Source organism: Petaurus breviceps, unplaced genomic scaffold (assembly GCF_028583685.1).
Source record: "Petaurus breviceps papuanus isolate PSGF00001 unplaced genomic scaffold, PetGlider_PUasm1.0 164, whole genome shotgun sequence".
NCBI lineage: Eukaryota > Metazoa > Chordata > Mammalia > Diprotodontia > Petauridae > Petaurus > Petaurus breviceps.
In genome coordinates, this window is record NW_027185735.1 from 12993974 (window position 1) to 13016210 (window position 22237).

A 22237-nucleotide genomic window follows, 5' to 3' on the forward strand; every position below is an offset into this window, starting at 1 on the left:
GGGATTTGATACAGAGAGATGAACAAATGTTTGTGGAAAAAGAGTTTTGTGTAGTTTATTAAATAAATGATAATTCATAACCTGAGTTGTGCACTCAGAGCTAATGGATTAATGAGGATATCACAATTTTAGCAATTAGTTCGGAAGTATTCAAACATACCCTTTGATTGGATTAGAGCCCAGGACAGGAATGAATAGCAACAATTTGTAAGTAGACAGTAAGAGGAGAAAGAAAGAGAGAGATAGTAATCTCTCCACCTAGTACATCTTGACAGGATATATGTTAGTATGGTAACCCCTAAAAGCTTGCGATATTATAATGATGAAGCTGACAAAAAGAAGAGTTGAGCCAATGTACCTTCCTCCCTTCATTTCAGAAGTACAAAATCGCATTCTCAAATGCTCTCAATGTGTCCATTTGCTGAATTTTTAAATGAAAAAAACTTTTCATTTTTCTCATAATGAAAGTTTTCTGGGAAAGGGGAAGGATAAGACATATTCATAAACTAATTTGGCATAAAAAGGCACCAATAAAAATTAATAAAATAGAAAAGAGAGAAGAAAATATAATAAAATATTTATCTTACAAAGATAGGAGTAGGCTTGAAAAACTTATAAATTGGAATACAATGTTAATTGACAGCTGTTTTCTGAGGTGAAAGGCTTACTCAAAAGAAGTGTTACTTAAATAGAACCTCACTAGTTCATTATTGATACCCACAGTGTTTAAATTGCAGAAGAGAGAGGATTAGCCCTCATGTAAAGCAAGTATTCAGAAAGGCAAGGAAAACTGGGAGTCTTAAGGTAGAAATCTACTTTAGCTTTGTGGTTACCATTTTCTTATTGAGTAAGAAACATTAGTAGGATTAAAAAGGGGCTTATATCACCTTAGCATAGATTTCACAGTTGATAAAATAAATTAATGAGGTTAATGATAATAGTGTGATTGCTCTAGGTAAATTGAATTTAGGAGAAGCTTGAGGGCTGGTCGCAAGCTTTAAGATTTATACTTTAATTGGCATGGGTTTATAAACCTGGGAGGGATAAATGGGAGTTTTTCCTAATATGGTACACCCAGTATTGAGCCTCTTATTCCTGAACCCTTGATTCTGTCTCCCATGAATTAGACTTGCTTGTGTTTCTGGTTTTTACCTGATCCTTTTTTGAACAGATTTACTGCCTTAAGTTCCATAGCCCCAGATATTGATCTTGATTTTTATTTCAAATATCACTACTAAATGACTCTGAATTCCCAGACATATCTATTACCATGAACCCACCTTGCTCACATTATGTTTATAGCTTGCGCCAGAACATCCTGAAATAGAATTTCTTTTTCCCACTATAGCTGGTTCTGCCAAGGAAAGAGCACCAGATAAATAGAGTTCTTCTAATTTGACCTCAGAAATAAGATAATTGGAAAGTTTTTTTTTTAAAGAAGATTGTGGATAGGGGTACTCAGTCTCAGGTTCATGTGACATAGAATTATGCATGTGTCCTATTTTTCCACACTTACTGCTTCATGTATTGGCTAGTATAAATCATAGATCAGCTGGTAGAATTAGAAATACTAACTGTTTCACAGAATACTAGACTCAGTGTTATAAGGGATCTTAGTGGTCATGTAGCTCAGCAAAGAATCCATGCAACAAAAATATTCATTGTTAGAACTTTGGTATACTTCCAAGGACACATTTTTTCAGTTAGGATATTACTTTAAGAGAGGATAAACACAGACAAATGCTAAATAAATATTCAATGTTCTCTCATAAAAGTCATTTATTGGAATGGTAAGTATGATCATTTCTTAGTACAGCAGCTATATGCAGCTACAAACACAATACAACATAAACAGTGTGTTAGGAGTACTATAAATCTAATTAGCAGAAACAATTCCATAAAGAACTAACAGTCACTATCAGTCTATAGTGGTCCAGCCATTGAGATTCATTGGAAATTAAAACAAATATCAAACTAGTGTTGTCCTGCAACAGAGTTTTTCTGTAGCAAAGAAAAACTGAAATGGATGTAAACAAAATAGCACCCATTCAATACATTAGGCCAATTTAAACTTGGAGAACAATGTAACAGGTAAAAAGTGAATATTGAAAGTGTTTATTTACAGCCTTTTTTCTGTAACACTAATGTGTTAGCTAATTTCATTTTGCCATTTTCCCCATTTGAATCCATTATTGACTGAACTTCTTGATACATTGGCAAATAAATCATTGCACAAATAAACATGACTTTACCCCCTATTTCTTAAGGTTTGTCTAACATATTTTATGAAATGAAGAAAACCAAAGAAATGCTATTGCAAACATCATGCAATTAATTCCATATAGAAATAGCAAGAGTTAACAATCTGGAGTCATACATAACAAAAGTCTATTTTTTTTCTCCCTAGTCAGAGTTCTCCCAGAAAGTTAAATTGTGAGGGATAGGAGAGTAAACTAAAATTGTTATTTATAGTAGGCATGAGGGAATGAGTACAAGTATATAATGTAAAAAAAGCAAATTCCTGAGATGAATACCATAGATTATAATTTGAGATATTCTATGGGGAATGTGAATTTCCTATGGATGGGCGGTGGATGATGTTAAAAGATCCTTAGCTGGTAAATTCTCTCTAACAAAAACAACAAGAAGTGCCCTCACAGAGTTATTATTTTAAGGCTAGACGTTCTTTGCACTTTTGACATATTGGAATACCAATATCATTTGGACCAGAGAAAGACTTTATGATATATGATAGCACAGTTAAAATAGGGGCATAATAAGTAGTAGAAGAACTGAAAATACATGTATGGCCTACCATGGTAACAATTATTGCTATTGTACTATAGCAACTTTAGTGAAAGGCTGTTCTTGTTTGATTTAACTTTAGTAACATTCTGCTGGTACCATGTGCCATCACTTGAGAAATTAGACTGGCTTCAAAGACTGACTAGTTGTTCTAATTACAAGGTTCTGGACAGATAATAAAGCTATATTTTTATATGGATGATATTGCTGTACTGACTTATAGAAAAATCATTTAGTGCTTAGTTGAGCCATAACTAGTAATCTTGGAGCCCAGGGCAAGCAGCACTAAATGTACTCTCAAATTAGAAGTAGGTATCAGAGACCCTAACATTAGACGTGTTGGCGGCTGTCTCAGGGCACTGCTTTATGAACAGCGAGACCCTGCAATATTGGTTGCCCCCTGGTGGAGGTGGGGGTAGAATCCAGTACCAACCACCCTGTGGGAGACTTTAGGAGACAGCTTTGTGGAAAAAAGAAGCCCCACATACTACTGGAATGCTTCCCTATGGAGGAGCAACAGAGCCCATAGAGGGAGATACCAGGATACCACAAAGATAATATTGGGGAAGTCATTGGACAACAGGATAACCTCGGCAGGAAGAGCTGACCTGGCTTGTGCCAGTCAGTGGAGCAAAGCACACTATCTGGTAGGTTCCTAGTTTAACTACTTATTGTTCCTATATGCAGAAGGAGCAATGGTATTACAAAAAATTGCAATGTAAGAAATTTTAAAATTGCAACCATTTAAATTATTTTAATTTTTGCTCCTTCTAAATAGAAAGTCCTGGGGAAATATCCAGGTTATCCTTCCTTGGTAACCTTAGTTAACTTGCCCAAGTTATGTTCTGATTCTTGGTGCAAAATCTACATGTACCTACACAGAGCTCGATAGGGAACAAACTAGTCACATCTTCAAATTTCTTTTAAAGTTGTTCTTCCTTATAGTATAGCATTGTTTGAGGGAAAACTAAGCATGAACATTTTCTCTTAGCATGAAGAGAAAATAGCTCACCCAAATTAAACCCCAAATGAAATAACAAAAAACCTAAAATTGGACACAGTAACACTGCAGTATATCTAGGTATATTATTGATCAAAAGAGCTAAACACCAAAGCCAATGCAGACATGTTAACATTGGAGATATTGAGAGGATACATGGCAGAGTTATAGAATACAAAGAAAGTAGAAGACCAGCTTTATTCTTCGAAATTCTCTCTGATATTAACAGCCTGTGAATTGTCCAATTTTTTCCCTTACTGTCATCAGGTCTGATCTTGAATAAATTTAGCAACTTTCGACTAGGGATGAATAAAGGCAGCTGGCTTCTGAGCAGGGCTCTTGTTACGCTATTGATGCCCTGCTGGAGTAGAAGTCAGGTACTGGCAGTCCAGTATGAAGTGTTACCTACAACAAGAATATGGTCAGCAAATTGCAACATTGCTCTGTCTGCCCTCTGACGTACTAAGAAACTCATGACTTTCTTCTTTTGATATTCACTCTCAGGGAAACAAAAAAACATCTCAGATTAAGACAAGAATTCTAAACTTTTCTAATATGTTTCTCAACCTCCTTCCTACTCTAAATATTCTGGTGGAAGTTTGGTTGCAAACAGTGAAAGTTCATCTATGGGTGGCTAGGTGGCATAGTGAATAGAACACTGGCCCTGGAGTCAGGAGGACCTGAGTTCAAATCCAGCCTCAGACATTTAACACTTACTAGCTGTGTGACCTTGGACAAATCACTTAACCTCAATTGCCCTGCCTTTCCCCCACTCCAAAAAACAAAACAAACAAGTAAACAAAAAGCTAATCTGCATGCTTAATGGAAATACCACTTAGAGTCAGGAGAATGTAGCTTAAAGTCAGCAATGAACCTTCTATATCTCATATCTGGAAGCTGAATGGATAGGTTGGGAAAATTTTATACTTCAGAATGTCTACTAATTTTAAATATTCTTAGAGGGTATTCTCAAGCTATGCCAAACCTTTCTATTTATGTGCAGGTACATTAATACAAACTATTAACCTTCATATAAACTTATTTATTTAATTCTAACCCAGCTTGATTATATTAATCTTTAAGTTCCTTTTTAGGGAAGCTAGGTGGCACAATGGATAGTGCTGGGCCTGGGGGCAGGAAGACTCCTCTTTCTTGGTTCAAATTTGGCTTCAGACTCTTACTTCAGACTAGCTTTGTGACCCTGGGCAAACCACTTAACCCTATTTGCCTCAATTTCCTCATTTGTAAAATGAACTGGAGAAGAAATGCCAAGAAAACCCCAAAAGGGGTCATAAAGAGTCAGATATGACTGACAAATGACTGAACAACTAAGTTCCTTTTTAGCTCTAAAATTCTGTGATTCAATGGGGTCACAGACCATTGGAAATCTAGATTGAGTTTGTTCAGAATTGCTTCATGTATTGCTCTGATTATATTTTTCTCATCTTTGAGAAGGCTGATCTTACTTTATTATCTTTAGGTTATAAGAAAAGCTCTCATCTCAAGAAAGAATCTTGAAAACCAGGGGAGAATCAGAGAACCACAGAATTTCAGATGTGGAAGGGCTGTCAACAATGACTTTATCTAACTTAGACATTAACAACAATTCTCCCTACAACATACCTGACAAGGGATCAGCTGGTCTCTGCTTAAAGATCTTCAATGCAGTGGGAACCCACTACTCTCAGGACAATTCATTTTTGGATATCCTTAATTGTTAGGACATTTTTTCATTATACCAAGTCTAAATTTGCTTCTTTATGACATCCCCTTGCTCTTGGTTATGCCCTCTAGGACCAATATTAAGCTCAACATTCTTTCCTGTATGAACAATTAGATGGTAAATGGAAATTGTGGCAGGAGATCTTAGAGGTGCGGTATGCTGAAGACTGGCCAAGACATTTTTTTCCTCACCAGGGCTACAGGAAGCAGCTGGAGGTTCAGGGTAATTGAATCAGTGCATTCTCCTTACCCCACTGTAATTAGCCAGAATATTTAGGAAAATCAGAGGAAATGGAGCTGAAATATTTACTTCAATGTGATGAGATCATAAGAATAGAGATAATTCTGTGTGTGTGTGTGTGTGTGTGTGTGTGTGTGGGTTTGTAGTTATAATTAGCTTATGCTGCTCCAGAACCCACTTACAGCATACAACAAAATAGTTATGTAAACTGTAGCTTATGACTGAATATATCATTGTAATGGCTGTAATCACTCCTTTTCTCCTGTCCCATGTGATGCCCAAGGGCAGACACTAAAAAAAATGATATTTCACATTAAAGAGAGTGATGAGCATATAGACCTCTGACTGATTCTTATATAATTGTTTTCATTCCTCCTAAACTATATTCCCAGTCTTTAAAAATTAGATTCAGCATCCTTCATTGAGCTGATCTAGTTATCTGTCCCACCTATTGCCTTCTCTGTCTCTTTCCCATTTGACTATTTGTGATAGGGAGGGACCATATTTCTACAATGTAATATCAGACTCTGTAGTAAGAATCAAGTATACATTCAACTCCCCCAATTCACTCCACACCTCACCATTCCCCCCTGTCCTGTCTTTTTAATCCTCCTTCAATCTTACAACCACATCTCTCTCCTCACCATCCCTCCCTGTGATCTTTTTATTTTAATGTTATGAATTTTACTCTAAGGCCATGAGCCTATGAAACCGCTACAATGAAAATATTTTCTCCATCTGTAGGGGAAAAATACTTACCTGTACATTCCTGTTCAGGCTGACAGCAGGAAAGAATAGACCCTCCATATTCTCAAAGGCAATAGGACCTTGTTGATCTTCATTGATTGAAAATGTTAAGGTTTTTCTATTTAAGTCGAGAAGGACTCCAACTGTGGCTCCCTTTGTTATCCCCCCCTCAGTTCTGTGGGAAAAGAAAATAATTGGTATGGCAAGGCAAGTTAAATTGTCTTACTTATAAATTTGAAAGACTATACTATTTCCAAACATAGTTAATGAACAATGGATTCTCTCCTTTGCTGCTTCTTAGTGTTGATGAGTAAAACAAACACCAATGACTAAAAGAAAATCTTCTGACTCACCAGAGATTAGGTTCTTTTATGATCAATAAAACAATAAATTTTAATTATGAATTTCCCTATTTGGTATCATACAATCTATGCAAGTGCATCCAGGGCAGAGAGTGCATTTTATTTTGCTTCATATTCCCAGAACTTAGCATACTGCCTCATATACAAAGGGCATTAAATAAATGTGTGTTGAATTAAATGAACAAAGATGGGGACTTTTGTTCCAAAGAGCGAAACTCTTTGCATGTCCATAACACCTGTTCTAGATTGGTTTTACAAGAGCAGGGGGAAAGGGTGAAGAAGAACTATGACTGGAGGAGTTCTTATTCTTTTACTAGAAGTTTAACACGAAGGCTTGACTTTTGGAAAGTTGGCAACCGAAGGGTACCTGTTGGTGTGTGAGTTGTTGTGCATAAACCAGCTCCTATTATTGTCCACATACATTGCCCAAGCCTTATCATCCTTTCCTAACATGATATCTTTCATCACATCAATGCAGGCCACACCAAAAGCAGGATCTGGATGGTTGTCATAACGATCAACTGTCAGCTCCCAATAATGGACTCCCTTAGAGAAGCCAGTCTTTCCTAGCACAACACGATCGTCATAGCTACTGCAGGTCACAGTCAGGTTGTCATTGGAGAAGATAATGTCAGAGTGAGCAGAGCCAGGGTCAAATGCAAACCAGGCAACTGGGAAAAAACACAAAGGGAATCTAGTTATCAAGACTGAAATAGTGACTACAGTTTATTAAAAACCCCTAGGCAGGATACAGACTTTTATGTCTAGGTACCTTGCCACTGTATAGGTAGAAAGCTCCTAGGGCCAGGAGGGATAAAACACTAAATATGCCCAAGTGTTGGCCACTTTCTTCATATAGAATGAGACTCAAAGAGCTAGATAACTGTCTTAGCAGCATATGCCTTTGGGAAATGGTCTTCTTGCTCAGACTACACTCCCAACTTAGTGATCCATAGAAGCGGAGTGGCATCAGTTATGGAAGAAATGCCTTCCTTCATCTGGTGACTGTCAAAACAATACCACCAGAAAGAAATGGGAGTTGAACTTAAGTGAAGATATGAAAGAGAAAGTGGGAAGTCTAAAATATGGAATTGTACATGGAGGAAGGATCTCTCTCTGTACAATTGATAAAGTCCAGTTGTTCTTGACTCTACTAAAATCTGAAAAGTTGCTCAACAAATATGTGTTTATGGCTTCAGTTTTCATGAATAGCTAAGAATTGGAAACAGGGCAGAAATGACATGAAATCCTTCACAATATAAATTGACAATCTGTTCTCTAAGTCTCGGACATATCATAATTTATAGAAATACCGACCTTTTAAACATTAAGGGTAGATAAAATAGCATATTGGTGTAAGCGGTTATGCTCTGTTAATTCCTAAATACCATCTTAAAAAATAACACACTTTACACAGATTCACTCACTGGTTTATTGGACCTCTTTATAAGAAACTCACATGCACTCAGATTTCTGCATTTTTTTTTAAACAGAACATAGGTTATTTCATACCTGCCACCATTTTTTTAATGTCAACTGTTGTCATTCCAAATGAATGGCATGAAGGAAAGAAACAGGAAGTAAAATAGTCATTTATTAGAAAAGTGGTATATTTTATGAGCATTTGCAATAATATTGAATAGTGCATTGTTACCATAAGACACTACACAAATTCCAGTTATTATTGTTATTGTTTTCTTTTGGTGGGACTACATGTCTTTGGGGATGAGAAAGAATATTTTTGAAAATAGTATTAGTACAAAACCATGCAAAATATAACTTTGGTGTGGTTTGTGTTATCCCTGAGTTTCAGAGAAATAGCATTCTGAGTTAATGTATAAGAAAACTAGAAAAAATTCGACTTTTTTTCTGATGAAGAATAAAATATAGGACTAGATTTTTTTTCCTAAAAGGAATTAAAAGATTGGTATCTTGGAATCTTAAGAATGATTAGTCAGTTCTCTTGAACTAAAATCCATTTACTCTGTGAAAGAAACTATTAGACATAACAAATAAACTAAAATAGAACTTATTTATGATAAATATACTTGCCCAGTTGAGAGTAAGGTGCTGATTGTGTTTCAAAATTGCATCCTATAAAGAGATACTATATTACATACATCAAAGATAAGAAAAAGTAACTGATCTTGAAGTTATTCATACACAATAGTAAACAACATTCTGAATAAAGTTAATATGTCTGTGATTCACTCAAAACCAGAAACCTTCCCTTTCCCCACTTCCTACACAAGTTTACTACATAACTTTGCTCTGTGAAATCTGTGGAATACTTTTGTACTAAAAAGCACACATTTTTATCATTCACTAATCCTCTTTCAATCTTTTTGCAATTATGTAGTTAAAAACTTTATCCACTTCTTTATGAGTTTCCCATATTAAAAAGCTTACCACTTTAAAAAGGGTAAAAGAAGACATTATTCTGCATGAAATGGAGCGGTTTTGTAATTTGCAACTATTTTATCACAGCATAGGTATAAACTCATGCTATACAGATCAACATAGTTATGCCAAACTACTGCTGTAATTTAGGTCTATGTTCAATTTTATTACTATATTAATTGATAATTAATATAATATACCTTATATATCTATCACTTAAGTAACATATTAATATGTTTATTAATATTGAAATCATTTTTGAAGTGAAGAAGTATTTTGAAAGCTTCATTCTTTTTAGATGTCTTTTAGATGTCAGAGATATTTTATACATAGCTATATAGAGACCCATGGTACAGAGGGGCATCTCTATTTCAAACATGAATCATTCCATTGCTTTCCAGAAGAGATTACAATAAACTTTCTTTTTTTTTTTTTTTGGGGGGGGGGGCAAGACTATTGGAGTTAAGTGACTTGCTCAAGGTCGTATAGTACAATAAACTTTCTTAACCTCATTCTAATTAGACTCAAAATTTGGTATGACACCAGAAGAGCCTTGTAAATTTGACTTTAATTGGAATTATGAGAAAAGAAATCTAATACTTCCCTAGACCCACTCAAAAGAGTAATAAAAACTGCTTTCTGATAACACTTTTGAAGGAAAATATATGAAGGACTGAATTAATAGAAAGAATTATCAGGATATTTATTTAAAGTACCTTTCTCTTGTCATAAACTTAAAAATTAGAAAGTTATTTTCTCATGTATATCACTCAAAGACAGAAAGTCCAATGTTGAGTTGTAACTAGAATTTAAACTACTTTTGCTTAGTATTTTGCTAGAATAAAATGGAAACAATCCATCAATTTGGATTTCATGCTTAGCTTCAATTTGAAGCTGCCTAAATTCCTGTCTATGAATTAAGGCCCAGTGAGTATAATAATTTTTTTTTCTAATTGAAATTTTAATTTAATTCTAATTGAATTTCTTTTTCTAATTGAATACTTTTTTATACTTATTTCTAGCTATAGCAGTCATGTAGGCTCTAGTGAGGCTTTTTTGGGGGGTTTGTTTTTATTTAATTGTGCTTCTATATGTTTGCTTTCAAAACATATATTCTAAAAAGTATTTCATTTTAAGCACACAATTATTCAACTATTACAGTACTAGTAAACACATCAACCAATCAACTCAAATCACAGTGTGTTTTATTCTTAAGACATATATTATAATAACTTTGACATTTTGTTATGTCAGACATATGGGAAAAATTCAGTACCAAAGCATGTTTAAAAGTATAAAGAGAGAAGCATTAAAGAAAAAAAAGACATTTAATAAACCTTAAAGCCCCTGTATATCTTTTGGACTGACATGGCATGATCTTGTTCATTTCTTGATGTAGGAGATGAAAAAAAAGGAAAAGAAACCTTTGGAAATATGCTATGTGTAAAAATGTACATCCATGAATATAAAATAGCTCTGAGGAAATTAAGCTGGTGTGCTGCTTGGACAAATTTTCTATGTTCTGCTTATTGGACTCACTCCAGAAATGTAAAAACCTATGTCTAGTGACATTACAAGCAAAATGAGCTTAAATCTGTCATAACTTGCCTTGATGGTAAGCGAAGCAAGAGATAGCTAGATTATCAGACCTTGTAGATTGTAATTACCTAATTATTTTATCTTATTCTGTTAGTAATATGTTCTTTTTTTAAACTGAATTAAATACTGTCATTCTAGCAGATAATGCTTTCAAATTTTAGTTCTTTTCTCCCTAATTTCCAGGACATAGTCTGCTGGTATCTCTCAAGTCTATGTTTAAATAACCCCATTTTGGCCAGATGTGCTGATCTACTCTCAGACACAAATGGCTTCCAGGATCCAGGAGCTGCATACCTTCAGAATGTTTCTCTGGCCTCATATAAGGGGATTTTACTAGTCTTATGTCATGGTATGCTATGACAGAATGGATAATTCATGACGGTGTTAATAAAAAGGATAATCTGTGAGCAAAAATTGTGAATGTGAGCAAAAGGAATACTTTTACTGATGTGAAGGGCTTTCTTATCAATGTCATTATACATGAATAGCAGTTCAAATGATTTAGTTGTTATATCACACGGACATAACACAAAACATCATTACTCAAATCCTCTTTACCCTAAAAGCAGGCCATAGACACAGAGAGTAATTACTCCCTTGTAGTGTACACATGAATGTCAAGAACTAAGCAAGATATTTCAGAATAAAGGCCCAGAAATTAAGAGGAAACGTCATGTGTGCTCAGCTCACCTGGTGCATTCAGAGATTGTAAAGAAGAATGCAAACTCAGCTGGTGAGATGAGGATCGGATGTCAAAGCAGGATCTTCCAGAAAAGCCGGGTTGTAGATTAAGGGTTGATGAGAAAGGACTCATCCTACGAAGCTGTAATCTTTCTGAAGGAGATGGAAAAGCGAGGGTCTGTTCTTCAGAATCTGTGTCTAAATGTAAATCAGTGAAAACTAGACATCAGAAATCTGCAACCTATTTGCATAGTCTTACAATGCATGATCAATTACCCTAGTATAAAGCCTGACCCTAGGGGGAAGGAGTGCTACATATCTCCTCCTTAAAAAATGGTGTTTGGAGGGCGGCTAGGTGGAGCAGTGAACAGTGCTCTATTCACTGGCTCTGGAGTCAGGAAGACCTGAGTTCAAATCCGGCCTCAGACACTTAATACAAAAACTAGCCATGTGACCTTGGGCAAGTCACTTAACCTCAATTGCCCTACCTTCCCCCCTCAAAAAAGCAAAAAAAAAAAAAATGGAGTTTGGGGCAGGAACAAAGTAGAGGAGATCTTTACAAGGAGAGAGAGACAGACAGACAGACAGAGACTGAGACAGAGAGACAGAGACAGAGAAAGAGAAAAAGAGATAGAGATAGAGAAATGTGAATATATGCATTGATATATGTATATCCCAGATCTTTCTTTCCTCTGACATTTCAAACAGCATGACTTTTATTCTTCTAAAATGTTAAGTGGTAGTCAAACAATTAGTACATATCTCTTTTGCCATTAAGTATTATTCATATTGAAGTTTACTCTTGAAAATAAATTTTGCTAAGTGATAACCAAAAGGGCTATTAAATTCTTATCCTAGCTGACTGGCAAATTTATTCTTAGAAAACAAAATCCTTCTCAGAAGTTTTTGCATAAGTGATGATGATAATTAGGGATCATCTGCATGACCATAATTTTTCCTTTCCCTCTTAACATGTTATTTCTCTTAAGAAATGTTTTTCCTTGAAAATATATTGAGGTATTTATTTTTCTACAAAAGACAGGTAAACACTCTCAAAGCTTTGGTCTTTGTATGGGAGGACTGATGTAAAACTCAGAGAAGAAAATACTCGACTGGCCTACTGTTTCAGTAAAGGAAACTGGATTCTTGTCTTGTCCTATGAAGTTATGTTTAGACCCTGAAAATTTCAATTAACCTCTTTATAACTATAAAAATAAATTGACCTCACAAAGACATAATATGGGTTACTCATAAAGTGCCTGTGAACTATTTAAAGGATATGTTCAGGGGGCATGCTGGCAACTGTTTAATATCTAGCTCTCAAAAAAAAGTATGCACAACAAATTTAAGTTGAATCTACATTATTATCATTTCCCATCACTTTCTTAAATCTAGACACTCAACAAATAATGTCAAGTCATTATTTATGACATTTGCTTATTTTTGAGGTATAAACGCTTATACAGAACATTTGACAGTTGACTCTTGTGAATTGGTACAAGTTAGCGCCAGACCACTGGGTATGTTATTGATTTAAAGAAGTGGTGTTGTAGAAATACTAAGTCAATGTAAGGATATTCTTAATTATCTGTCCTGGTCAAATAGAACAACTAGTGGATTGATTTTTCTATATTACAAAATTCACCTGTTTCCTGCCTTAAAAAGAGATAGGCACTCATCCCAAGTTATTGAATACAAACCAGAGGCAGTGCAAGAGGCTTGTCTTAAATTGACTCTTCATCATTTTTGTCTTTGAATTTCATTTTAGAGGGACTAGAAAATATCAGATACAATTGGTTTCTTATGACATTTTCAGTTCAAATACTGCTAGGTAAGTTTCTTTAAACCATTTTGGTGGCTGTGGACATTTTGCTATTTAGATTTGTTAACATTCTCTTCGTTGAGATGATCATTTATTTAACTATGATTCCCTGTGAGTGCTTGATATTTAATAAACAGAGTAAAGATGGTAAATGGGTTCATCTCTAGGAGTCAGTTTGAGTTAAGAACAGGCAAAAGTTCGATTTATTAGGCTGATCCCAGCAAAGTAAAAACCTACATCTAGAGTCATTATAGGCAAAATAAGCTTAAATCTGTAATAAATTGCATTTATGAAAAGTGAAGCAAGAGGCAGATTATCAGATTTTGTGGATTGTAATTGCTTAATTATTTTATCTTATTTTTGTTTGTCATAGGTTCTTTCAACTGAGAAAGTACTGTTGAATTCATTTCTGTGAAAGATTTTTTAAAACTGTAATAAAATAATATAAATTATTTTTTGTTTTGGAATAGCTTATAGCTACATTTATCAAATGCCATTTTCATAATTAAACAAATTAAAAGTTTTTTTCATCTAATAAGAATCTGTTTGGCATTCCAGATTTCATTATACACTGGCATTAATTTTGTTATTCTGAAAATATAAGGGCAAGAACACATGGTAGAATTCATTTTCAATAATTCTGAATCTTAGTCCAATCATTAGAAAAAATCAGTTGAATTGTTTGATGAAAACATTTATAGTGGTTTCATCAAAACCAATTATAATTTCACCTAACTATTCCACTCTCACCAATAGGAAGGACTTCAGTGAAGAAACTTCTATCAGGGCTAGAAGATACAATGATGTACAGCTTGGTACTGTAATAGTTTTGTAATGGATTTTGCCATCATGCTTCAGTTGCCTTCTCCCGTCGTGTGCTCATTCTCCCACTGATGAGTTCCTTCCAGAACCTCCATTTTTTAGGAAATTCTTAGATCCATCATACTTCACTTTTTGGACTTTGCCACAGTCTCCCTCACCCCCATGAATATGACCCCACTCTTTCAGCTCCCTTTTATATATTGTCTTCCCCTATAAAGATATAAACTTCTTGATAATTCAGTACTTTTTCAATTTTTGTGACCACCATTTAGGATTTTCTTGGCAAAGATACTGGAGTGGTTTGCCTTTCCTTCTCCAGCTCATTTTACATATGAGGAAACTGAGGCAAACAGGGTTGAATGACTTGCACAGGATCACAAAACTGATGTCGGAAGCCAGATTTGAACTCAGGAAGATGAGTCTTCCTGACTCCAGGTCTGGCATTCTATCTACTTCACCACCTGGCTCCCTTAACTGTAGGGGCTATCTTAATTTTTACTTGTCTTTGTATCTGTAGTGCTTAGCTCAGTGTCTACCACATAGTAACATTTAATAACTGCTTGTTGACTTGAATTGACTTTCCATAATCTTGCCATATAAATATAAATAATTTTCTTCATGACCACCTAATTTCCCAGGTTTCAGCTCTTAAGCACCTGTTTTGCTTAGATGAATTTCTTATTGCCCATCTTTTGAACATCCCTTTCTCATTCTTGTGTCTTCTCTCATTGTCAACCCTACATGTGGTATGTCATTTGTCGGCTGCTTGTCAAGATCTTGCTCATTTTTAACTCAAGCAGCAACTAAAATCTCACTTCTTCCACAAAACCTTCCATTGCTAATTAGAAGACATGGAGTTTCTAAACTGGAGTTATTCATACTGCTAAAGAAACAGGCCCAGACTAATTTTTTTTTTACTAATCTGCTTTATGCCTTGAATAGGGATTTTTCAAAAATAGAAGTATTCTTATTATAACTCTCTCTGTATGTATCCTCATATTGACTGAAATATAAAGAAGGTACCTTCAGAATTGGTAACTTCTCAGGCAAAGCTAAGCTATATATATGCTCAAAATTTTGTGCTCCCCAGCAAAATACATTTTGAAGAAGTGGACCAAAATTTCAGGTCACTGATAAATATCTGAGTTCCTTTTTCATTAGAAAATTATCATCAAGTTAATGTCATTAGATATAGGGGGCAGGTATAGTGCAGTGAATAGAGCACTGGGCCCAGAATCAGGATGATCTGAATTCAAATCTGGTCTCAGACACTTACTAGCTATGTGAGCCTAGACAGGTCACTTAACCCTTATTTGCCTTAGTTCCTCATCTGTAAAATGAGGACACACTGGAGAAGGAAATGGCAAACCACTTTATTATTCTGTGACAAGAAAATTCCATGGACAAAAGCCCATGGGGTCATGTAAAGTCATACATGACTGAATGACTAAACAACAAGAGATAGGAAAACCACTCCTTCAGAAGATTCTCATCATGGTGTATATCATGTACTAATATGGTCTAGGTTTTGTTGCACAAATCTGGGGAATTCTTTTATAAATGTATGTAACATACACTCAAAACTTGTAAAACAAAGAAAACAAATATATAAAAATATATAAATAATATAGTATATAAATATAAAATAAATAATAAAATGTAATAATTATAATATAACATATAAGCAAAACTATAAACAAAATTAAATTCCAAATTTAAAGCAGTATTTTCACCTACCTAAACACTCGATTTAGTGTTTTGCACATATCAGAGAGTTATTAAATTATTTATGATGCTGGTGAATACAACATTTTGTCAATCTAATCCCTTCTTTTATTGGCTATATAAGCTTCTAGAAGTGTGTGGTGTAGATGAAAGGGTAGTGATCAAGAGTATAAATCACTCCCTTTTGACTGGCCTCTACTCTTATGTGGACAGAGCCACATTCTCCCATCTCTTTTGTCACATAGCTTTCTTTATAGTCAATATCTTTAGTTCTACCCCTGGGGGTAGAGAGAGGGATAGGTTTTCCTTAAAACTGTGTGAGACTTCAGAAGGATTAAAAATTCCTAAAGCAATTGGCCCCAGAAGAGATAATTCTAGTGATTTTCCCACAGGGAAATGTTTAGATCCAGGTATGCGTAGGTTCATTTGGTCTAGAATCTTAACATCTAGGTCCTCAAGTCCCCTTTGACTGAATCCTCTTAATAAAAAGATTTGTTCTGTAAAACTTGGACTCAGTCAAAAAGCTGCACCCAAGGACCTAGAAGATCATATGTGGCCTCAAGGCCACAGGTTCCCCACTCCTGCCTCTAGATCCATTTTGACTTTAGGAGGTTATAAAATATAAATCAATAAGAGTATCTTAAACATATACAAAATAGAAATCAAACAAACTCATAATGAGGAAGGATTGGTAAAGTAGATTTATTTCTCCATAGTGAGTGAAATAATAAGGTGTTGGGAGAAGAGTTGGGGGATGGGAGTTTTGAATTTATAGGGTTGTTTTTCTATAAAATTAGAAGCATATCAATCATGACTTATATGAAGTTCCAATCGCCCAGTCCTGAAAAGAGTATCGATGTACTGCTGCTTTCCTGCTTCTCATTTCAATGTTACTGAAGCTGTGTAAGACGTAGGTAGCAGCACCTGCTTCCAGTCATGTTGCTGGGTTCCACCCTTTGTCACTGGTGGGCTTCTTCACCTCCTCTCCTCATTGTATTTGTTCCCTCATGCCCTTTCACCAAACTTCAGCTGTCCCTTGTCTTTAGGATGAAAGTGAGAAAAATTGCCCTTTCAAAAACACCCTCCAAGACTGGAGTAGATATTTATTGGGGGATTCGTTTATGGCAGTAAATATTGATCTTAAATGCCACACTCTATACCAACATTTTTCTTGATTTCTAATCATAAGACCCCCCAAATTTTTTTATTTGAAATCCAAAGACCTGAGTTCAAGTGCTAACTGCTAAATTTTAATCTTGTATGCTTCATTCAACTTCCCTGAATTTTGGTTTTCCTGTCTATAGAATGTAAATTTATGTCTAGGTGTTCTCTAAGGCCTATTTCAAATAAAAATTTATGATTCCATTTTCTATTGCTATTTGTTTTTGTTATTCAATTGGGTCTGACTCTTTGAGATCCCACGGACTACATTGTATATTGGGTTTTCTTGGCAAAGATATTGGAATTGTTGCCTTTTCTTTCTCTTGTGGATAAAGGCAAACAGAAGTTAAGTGACTTATATAGTCTTGTACTTGACTAGACCTGGAGGTCTAGATTCTAGACCAAATAAACCTCAGCATACCTGAACCTAAATTGCTGGAGTTATCTCTTCTGGGGCCAATTGCTTTAGGAATTTTCAGTCTCTCTGAAGTACCACACAGGTTTAAGGAGAACCTATCCTTCTCCCTAACCCCAGGGCTGGAGCTGACAGTCAAGCACTTGACACAGGTAGTCTAAGGCCAGATTTGAACTCAGATCTTCCTGACTCCAAACCCAATACTCTATCCACTGAACCACCTAGCTGCCTCCTATTACTATTAACAAATAGTTAACAAATACCCATCAGTTTTCTTCTGATTTAAGTGAGGAAGAGCAAATATAGTAGTTGTTCCTTCTTACCAAGAATGTAATCATGATTTTTTTCCCTCCTCCTCCTGTCCTTGCACTTGAAACCAATAACTTGATAAATTTACCCACAATTGGGCCCTAGCCAAATGTGGAGGTTGGAATCCCAGAACAGTAATTTAGACTTTTCAGTAAGACTTGCCCAAGTTATGTTAAAGCCCAGCTGCAGGAGAACAATTAAAGCTGCTTTTATCAGAAATATGACAGAAGAAAGGGGAACAAATAAATAAGCAGTCCTTTAAATGACCCTTAAAATGTCCCTGAAAAGACAAAAATACACTAAAGGCACATAATTTACAACAAAAAGTATCATTTGTAAAAATAACTTTGCTAAATAGTGACAAAAATTGCAGTTTGGGAAATGGTAGAAAAAAGAAGTATTTTTATTATTTCTTTTTAAAGCAATCAATAAAAGACCTTTTACCAACCATGACAGAATTATGTTTTCTATCACTGAGTCCAGTGAACAATGTTATTTCTTTTTTTAATATTAATTCTGTTATTGTAGAACACATTGCCCTAGTAGCACGCCTATCCCTACTTTCACTATTTTTGAAGGCACTTTTACAGTCATCTAGATTTGATATCTCACATTCATCCTTGACTTTACACAATCCTGAATACCCATACCCTACACCCCCATATACTTACTCAGTTCCCCCAAGTCCTTAAGGTCTATTGTATCCATTCTCTTCTCTTCACTTACATTGCTCCCACCCCAGTTCAGGTTCTCATCACTTCTCATTTATAGTATTGCACTGGCCTCCTAATTTATTTCCCTTTTCCATTTTTCTCCCTCTGAAATTCATGCTCTAAGCAACTACCAAAGTAATCTTCCTAAATTTCCAGTTTGGCACTATTTCTAAAATATTCCCAAAGTTTCATTGGCTCTCTGTTGCATTTAAGATGAAACACAAACCCCTCTCTCTGTCATTTAAAGCTTTTCACAATTTGATTCCGAAATATGGTTCGCTTTTCTCTTTCTTTGACTTTTATGGATTGGTTAAAACCCAGTTGTGGTTTTGCTAAGTCCAAGGTTATACACAATTTATAGAATTTTGGGATATAATTCCAAATTGTTTTTGAGAACGATTTCAATCAATTCACAAAATCTCTTTGGTTGTCATTTTCTCATTGACAGTATTATGTGTGCAAAATAAATGGAATCATAATTATTTTAATTTTAATTTTTCTTGTTACCATTTTTATATGGTTGTGGATAGCTTGCCTTTTTTTCCTCTTGAGAATTACTCGTCCCTATTATTTGTCTATTTATCTATTGCAAAATTTTTCTTTGCTCAGTCAAATATTTATGGAATACCTATTATGTGTTTAGCACTAAGGATACAAAGAACGGTAAAAAAGAAAGAGGAAAAAGTCCCTCCTCTCGGGAAGCTCATTTTCCAATGTGACAACTTACAAACAACCATGCAGAAACACAATCCATATAGGGTAAATTTGGAGGTAAGCAAGAGAGGGAAAGCACTATCTTTAAGGGGAATGGGGAAATGCTTCTGATAGAAAGTGGAATTTTAGCTCAGACCCAAAGGCAGTATAGAAAGCTTACCTAGAAATGAGGAAGGAAGAGAATTTCAGTAATATTGGATAGCTGTGGAAATGCCCAGAGTTTGTCTTATGCAAAGAATGGCAAAAAGGCCAGTGTCAGAGTGCGTGGAGGGGAGTAAGTCTTCAGTAAGAAGACTGAAAGGTAGGAGCCAGGCAAGTTAGAAAGGATTTTAATGCTAAATAGAGGATCTTATATTTAATCCTAGAGGCAATATGGAGGCATTGGAGTTTAATGAATGAGGGGATGTTGTACTCAGATCTTTGCTTCAGAAAGATCAATTGTATAGCCAAGTTTAGAAAGGCCTGGAATGTGGAATAACTGAGACAAGAAGATCAACCAACAGGCTAGTGTAATAATCCATCTAGGAGTAATTTGATAAGCACCTGCAACAAGGTAATGGCAATGTTAATGGAGAGAGCATATAAAAGAGATTTTAGGCAGGTAGAATAGATAGGACTTGTCAAAATATTGGACATGGGGTGGGGAGGGATGTGAAAGAAAGTGAGGCATTGAAAATGACACCCTCGTTGTGAGCCTGAAAGACTGAGAGATGGTAGTACATTCAGTAATACTGGGGAAGTTCGGTAGTGTTTTGGGAAAAAAAGATATTCAGTTCAGTTTCAACACATTCAGTTTAAGATATCTAAAGAACATTTAATATAAAATAGATAGTTGGAGGCGTAAGAACAGAGTGTAGGGGAGGCTTCAATGATGAATGTGATTATAATCTGTACAGAGGCAACATTTGAATCCAAGGATGCTGCTGCCATCATCAAATAATAGAGAGGGAGAAGAGAAGGCCCAGGTCCTTTGGGGGACATTCATGATTAGAGGGCGTGATCTGGATGAAGATAGAGCAAAGAAGAATGAGAGGAGAATGTCTTCCTTTTGGAATATATGAATCCAAATATCTTGAACATCAGATAATTTATTATAGATAAATGCTAAAGAAGGCTAAGGCTTGACTAGGCATAGTCAGCAATGTGATAAAGGGATAGGGGTTCAAGAGAAGAGGACCATATACAGTTGAATTGGTTCACCAAGGAGTCAAGATGGGGAGATGACTTGAGAGAGGATTAAAGGGTCAAGGGTCTAGATTTCACAGTAAGAATAAAAAGTACAGTTATGCAAGGAAAGGCAGAGGGAGAGGTGAAAATTCTCTTATGGTTGGATAAGGGGATTTAAAATCCTTCCGCTTTGAGGTAATATATTTGTGGGTGGAGGTAAGGTTGCACGTATGGCCCATAATTTGTGTGTTACTGATGTGGGATTGAGGAATAGTACATAGGAAGAGAGCAGGTTGAGGAACTGAGTGGTTGGGGTATTTTAGGGAGTATGTATATTAAAATCCCCTACAAGGAGGGTAGAAGTTGGAGAGGAGAGGAAAATTGAAAGCCAGGTATCAAACTCATTGAGAAAAGAAGGTGAGTGACTCACAAGTCTCTAGATTGGGTGGTAGATATGAATAACATGAATCTCAAAGAAAGAGAGGTTACAGAGTGGAAAAGGAAAGGGGAGAACCTGGAAATGGCAATGGGGAGCAAGGACTATTCCAACTCCCCCACCTCAATCAGTGCTGAGGAGAATGAGTGAAGGTACAGCCAGTATAAGGAAGGGTGTCCAGGGTTGCCTGCGTCATCAGGGGAAAGCGAGGTTTCAGTTAGAGTTAGTAGAAGAAAGTAGTGGGAGAGTAAGGGATTTACGATGAAGGGAAGTTTGTTGCCTATCACGTTGTTTCTATTATATTTATAGGGATTTGAGACTTTCCATTACCTGCTGAGGCTCTTGCCTAGATAATATTTTGTTCAGTATCTTTATATGATTAATCATTAGAGATACTATTCTTTTAGTTTTATTTCTTTATTTTCTGTCTCTCCTTAGTTTAGGGAATAAGAGTATATTTGTCTTAAACAATTCTTTTGGTAGAATCTATTTCCCTATTTTTCCAAATAATTTATATATTAGAATTATTATTTAAATGTTTACTAGAATTCACTTGAAAGTCCATCTGATCCTATATAATTTTTCTCTGGGAATTGTTTTAAGTTTTCAATTTCTTTTTTTTTGAGATTAGGCTATTTTAATATCATTATTTTTTGTTTTTGCTATCTGGATATTTTTTATTTTTGTAAATACCCACCAATTTAATTTAAGCTATTAGGTTATTTTTTTTTAGTACAATGAGTTTCTAATAATTTTCTTTAATTCTTTTTAATTTGTTGTGAATTGTTATTTCCTTTTTTTTTTTTGCAATTTTATTTTCCACTGATTTATCTGATCTTCTACCTCTTTCTTTTCAATCAGATTGATTAAAGGTTTATCAATTTTGTGGGTCTTGTCATAGAACCAGATTTTGTTTTTTGATTAGAACCAGATTTTGTTTTTTGATTATCATTTCTATATTCATTTTGGATTTCAATTTAATAATTTCTATTCTAATTTTCAATATTTCCTCTGTTATGTTTGTTTTGCATTTATTTGTATAAATTTCAAATGTATAATCAGTTCTCAACTTAGCGCTTTCCTTTTCTACTTTGTTGGTATATGTTTTTAGGAATTTGATTTTCTCTGTGAGAATTACTTTTGCTGCATTCAAGAAATTTTGGTATCTTGTTTTATTACTAAAATTTTCTTTCAATAATTTTTAATTGTTTCTAAGATTTGGCCTTTACTTACTCATTATTTAGTATTTTACTGTTAAATCTCCATTTGGTCTGTATCTTTTGTTAGTTCTTTCTTAATGGGTTACTATTTTTATTATATTATAGTTTGCATAGAAAGTTTTTACAGTTTCTGCTTTTTAAAAATGACTATTTGCAATATCTCTGTACCCTGAAAC

The 22237-nt window shown here is 35.0% G+C and overlaps 1 protein-coding gene across 1 annotated transcript in view; it reads right to left on the minus strand.

The window, feature by feature from the left end:
• Window positions 1-1768: 1768 nt before the first annotated feature.
• TRIM9 (tripartite motif containing 9) overlaps window positions 1769-22237 on the minus strand; it is a 166332-nt gene continuing 145863 nt past the window's right edge. The window contains exons 4-9 of the mRNA XM_069082409.1: window positions 11567-11780; window positions 8930-8971; window positions 8390-8413; window positions 7245-7548; window positions 6528-6690; window positions 1769-4210 (exon numbers count right to left, since the gene is read on the minus strand). Of these exons, the coding sequence (XP_068938510.1) occupies window positions 4148-4210; window positions 6528-6690; window positions 7245-7548; window positions 8390-8413; window positions 8930-8971; window positions 11567-11780 (810 nt within the window). The 3' untranslated portion in view covers window positions 1769-4147. The remainder of the gene's footprint in view (window positions 4211-6527; window positions 6691-7244; window positions 7549-8389; window positions 8414-8929; window positions 8972-11566; window positions 11781-22237) is intronic.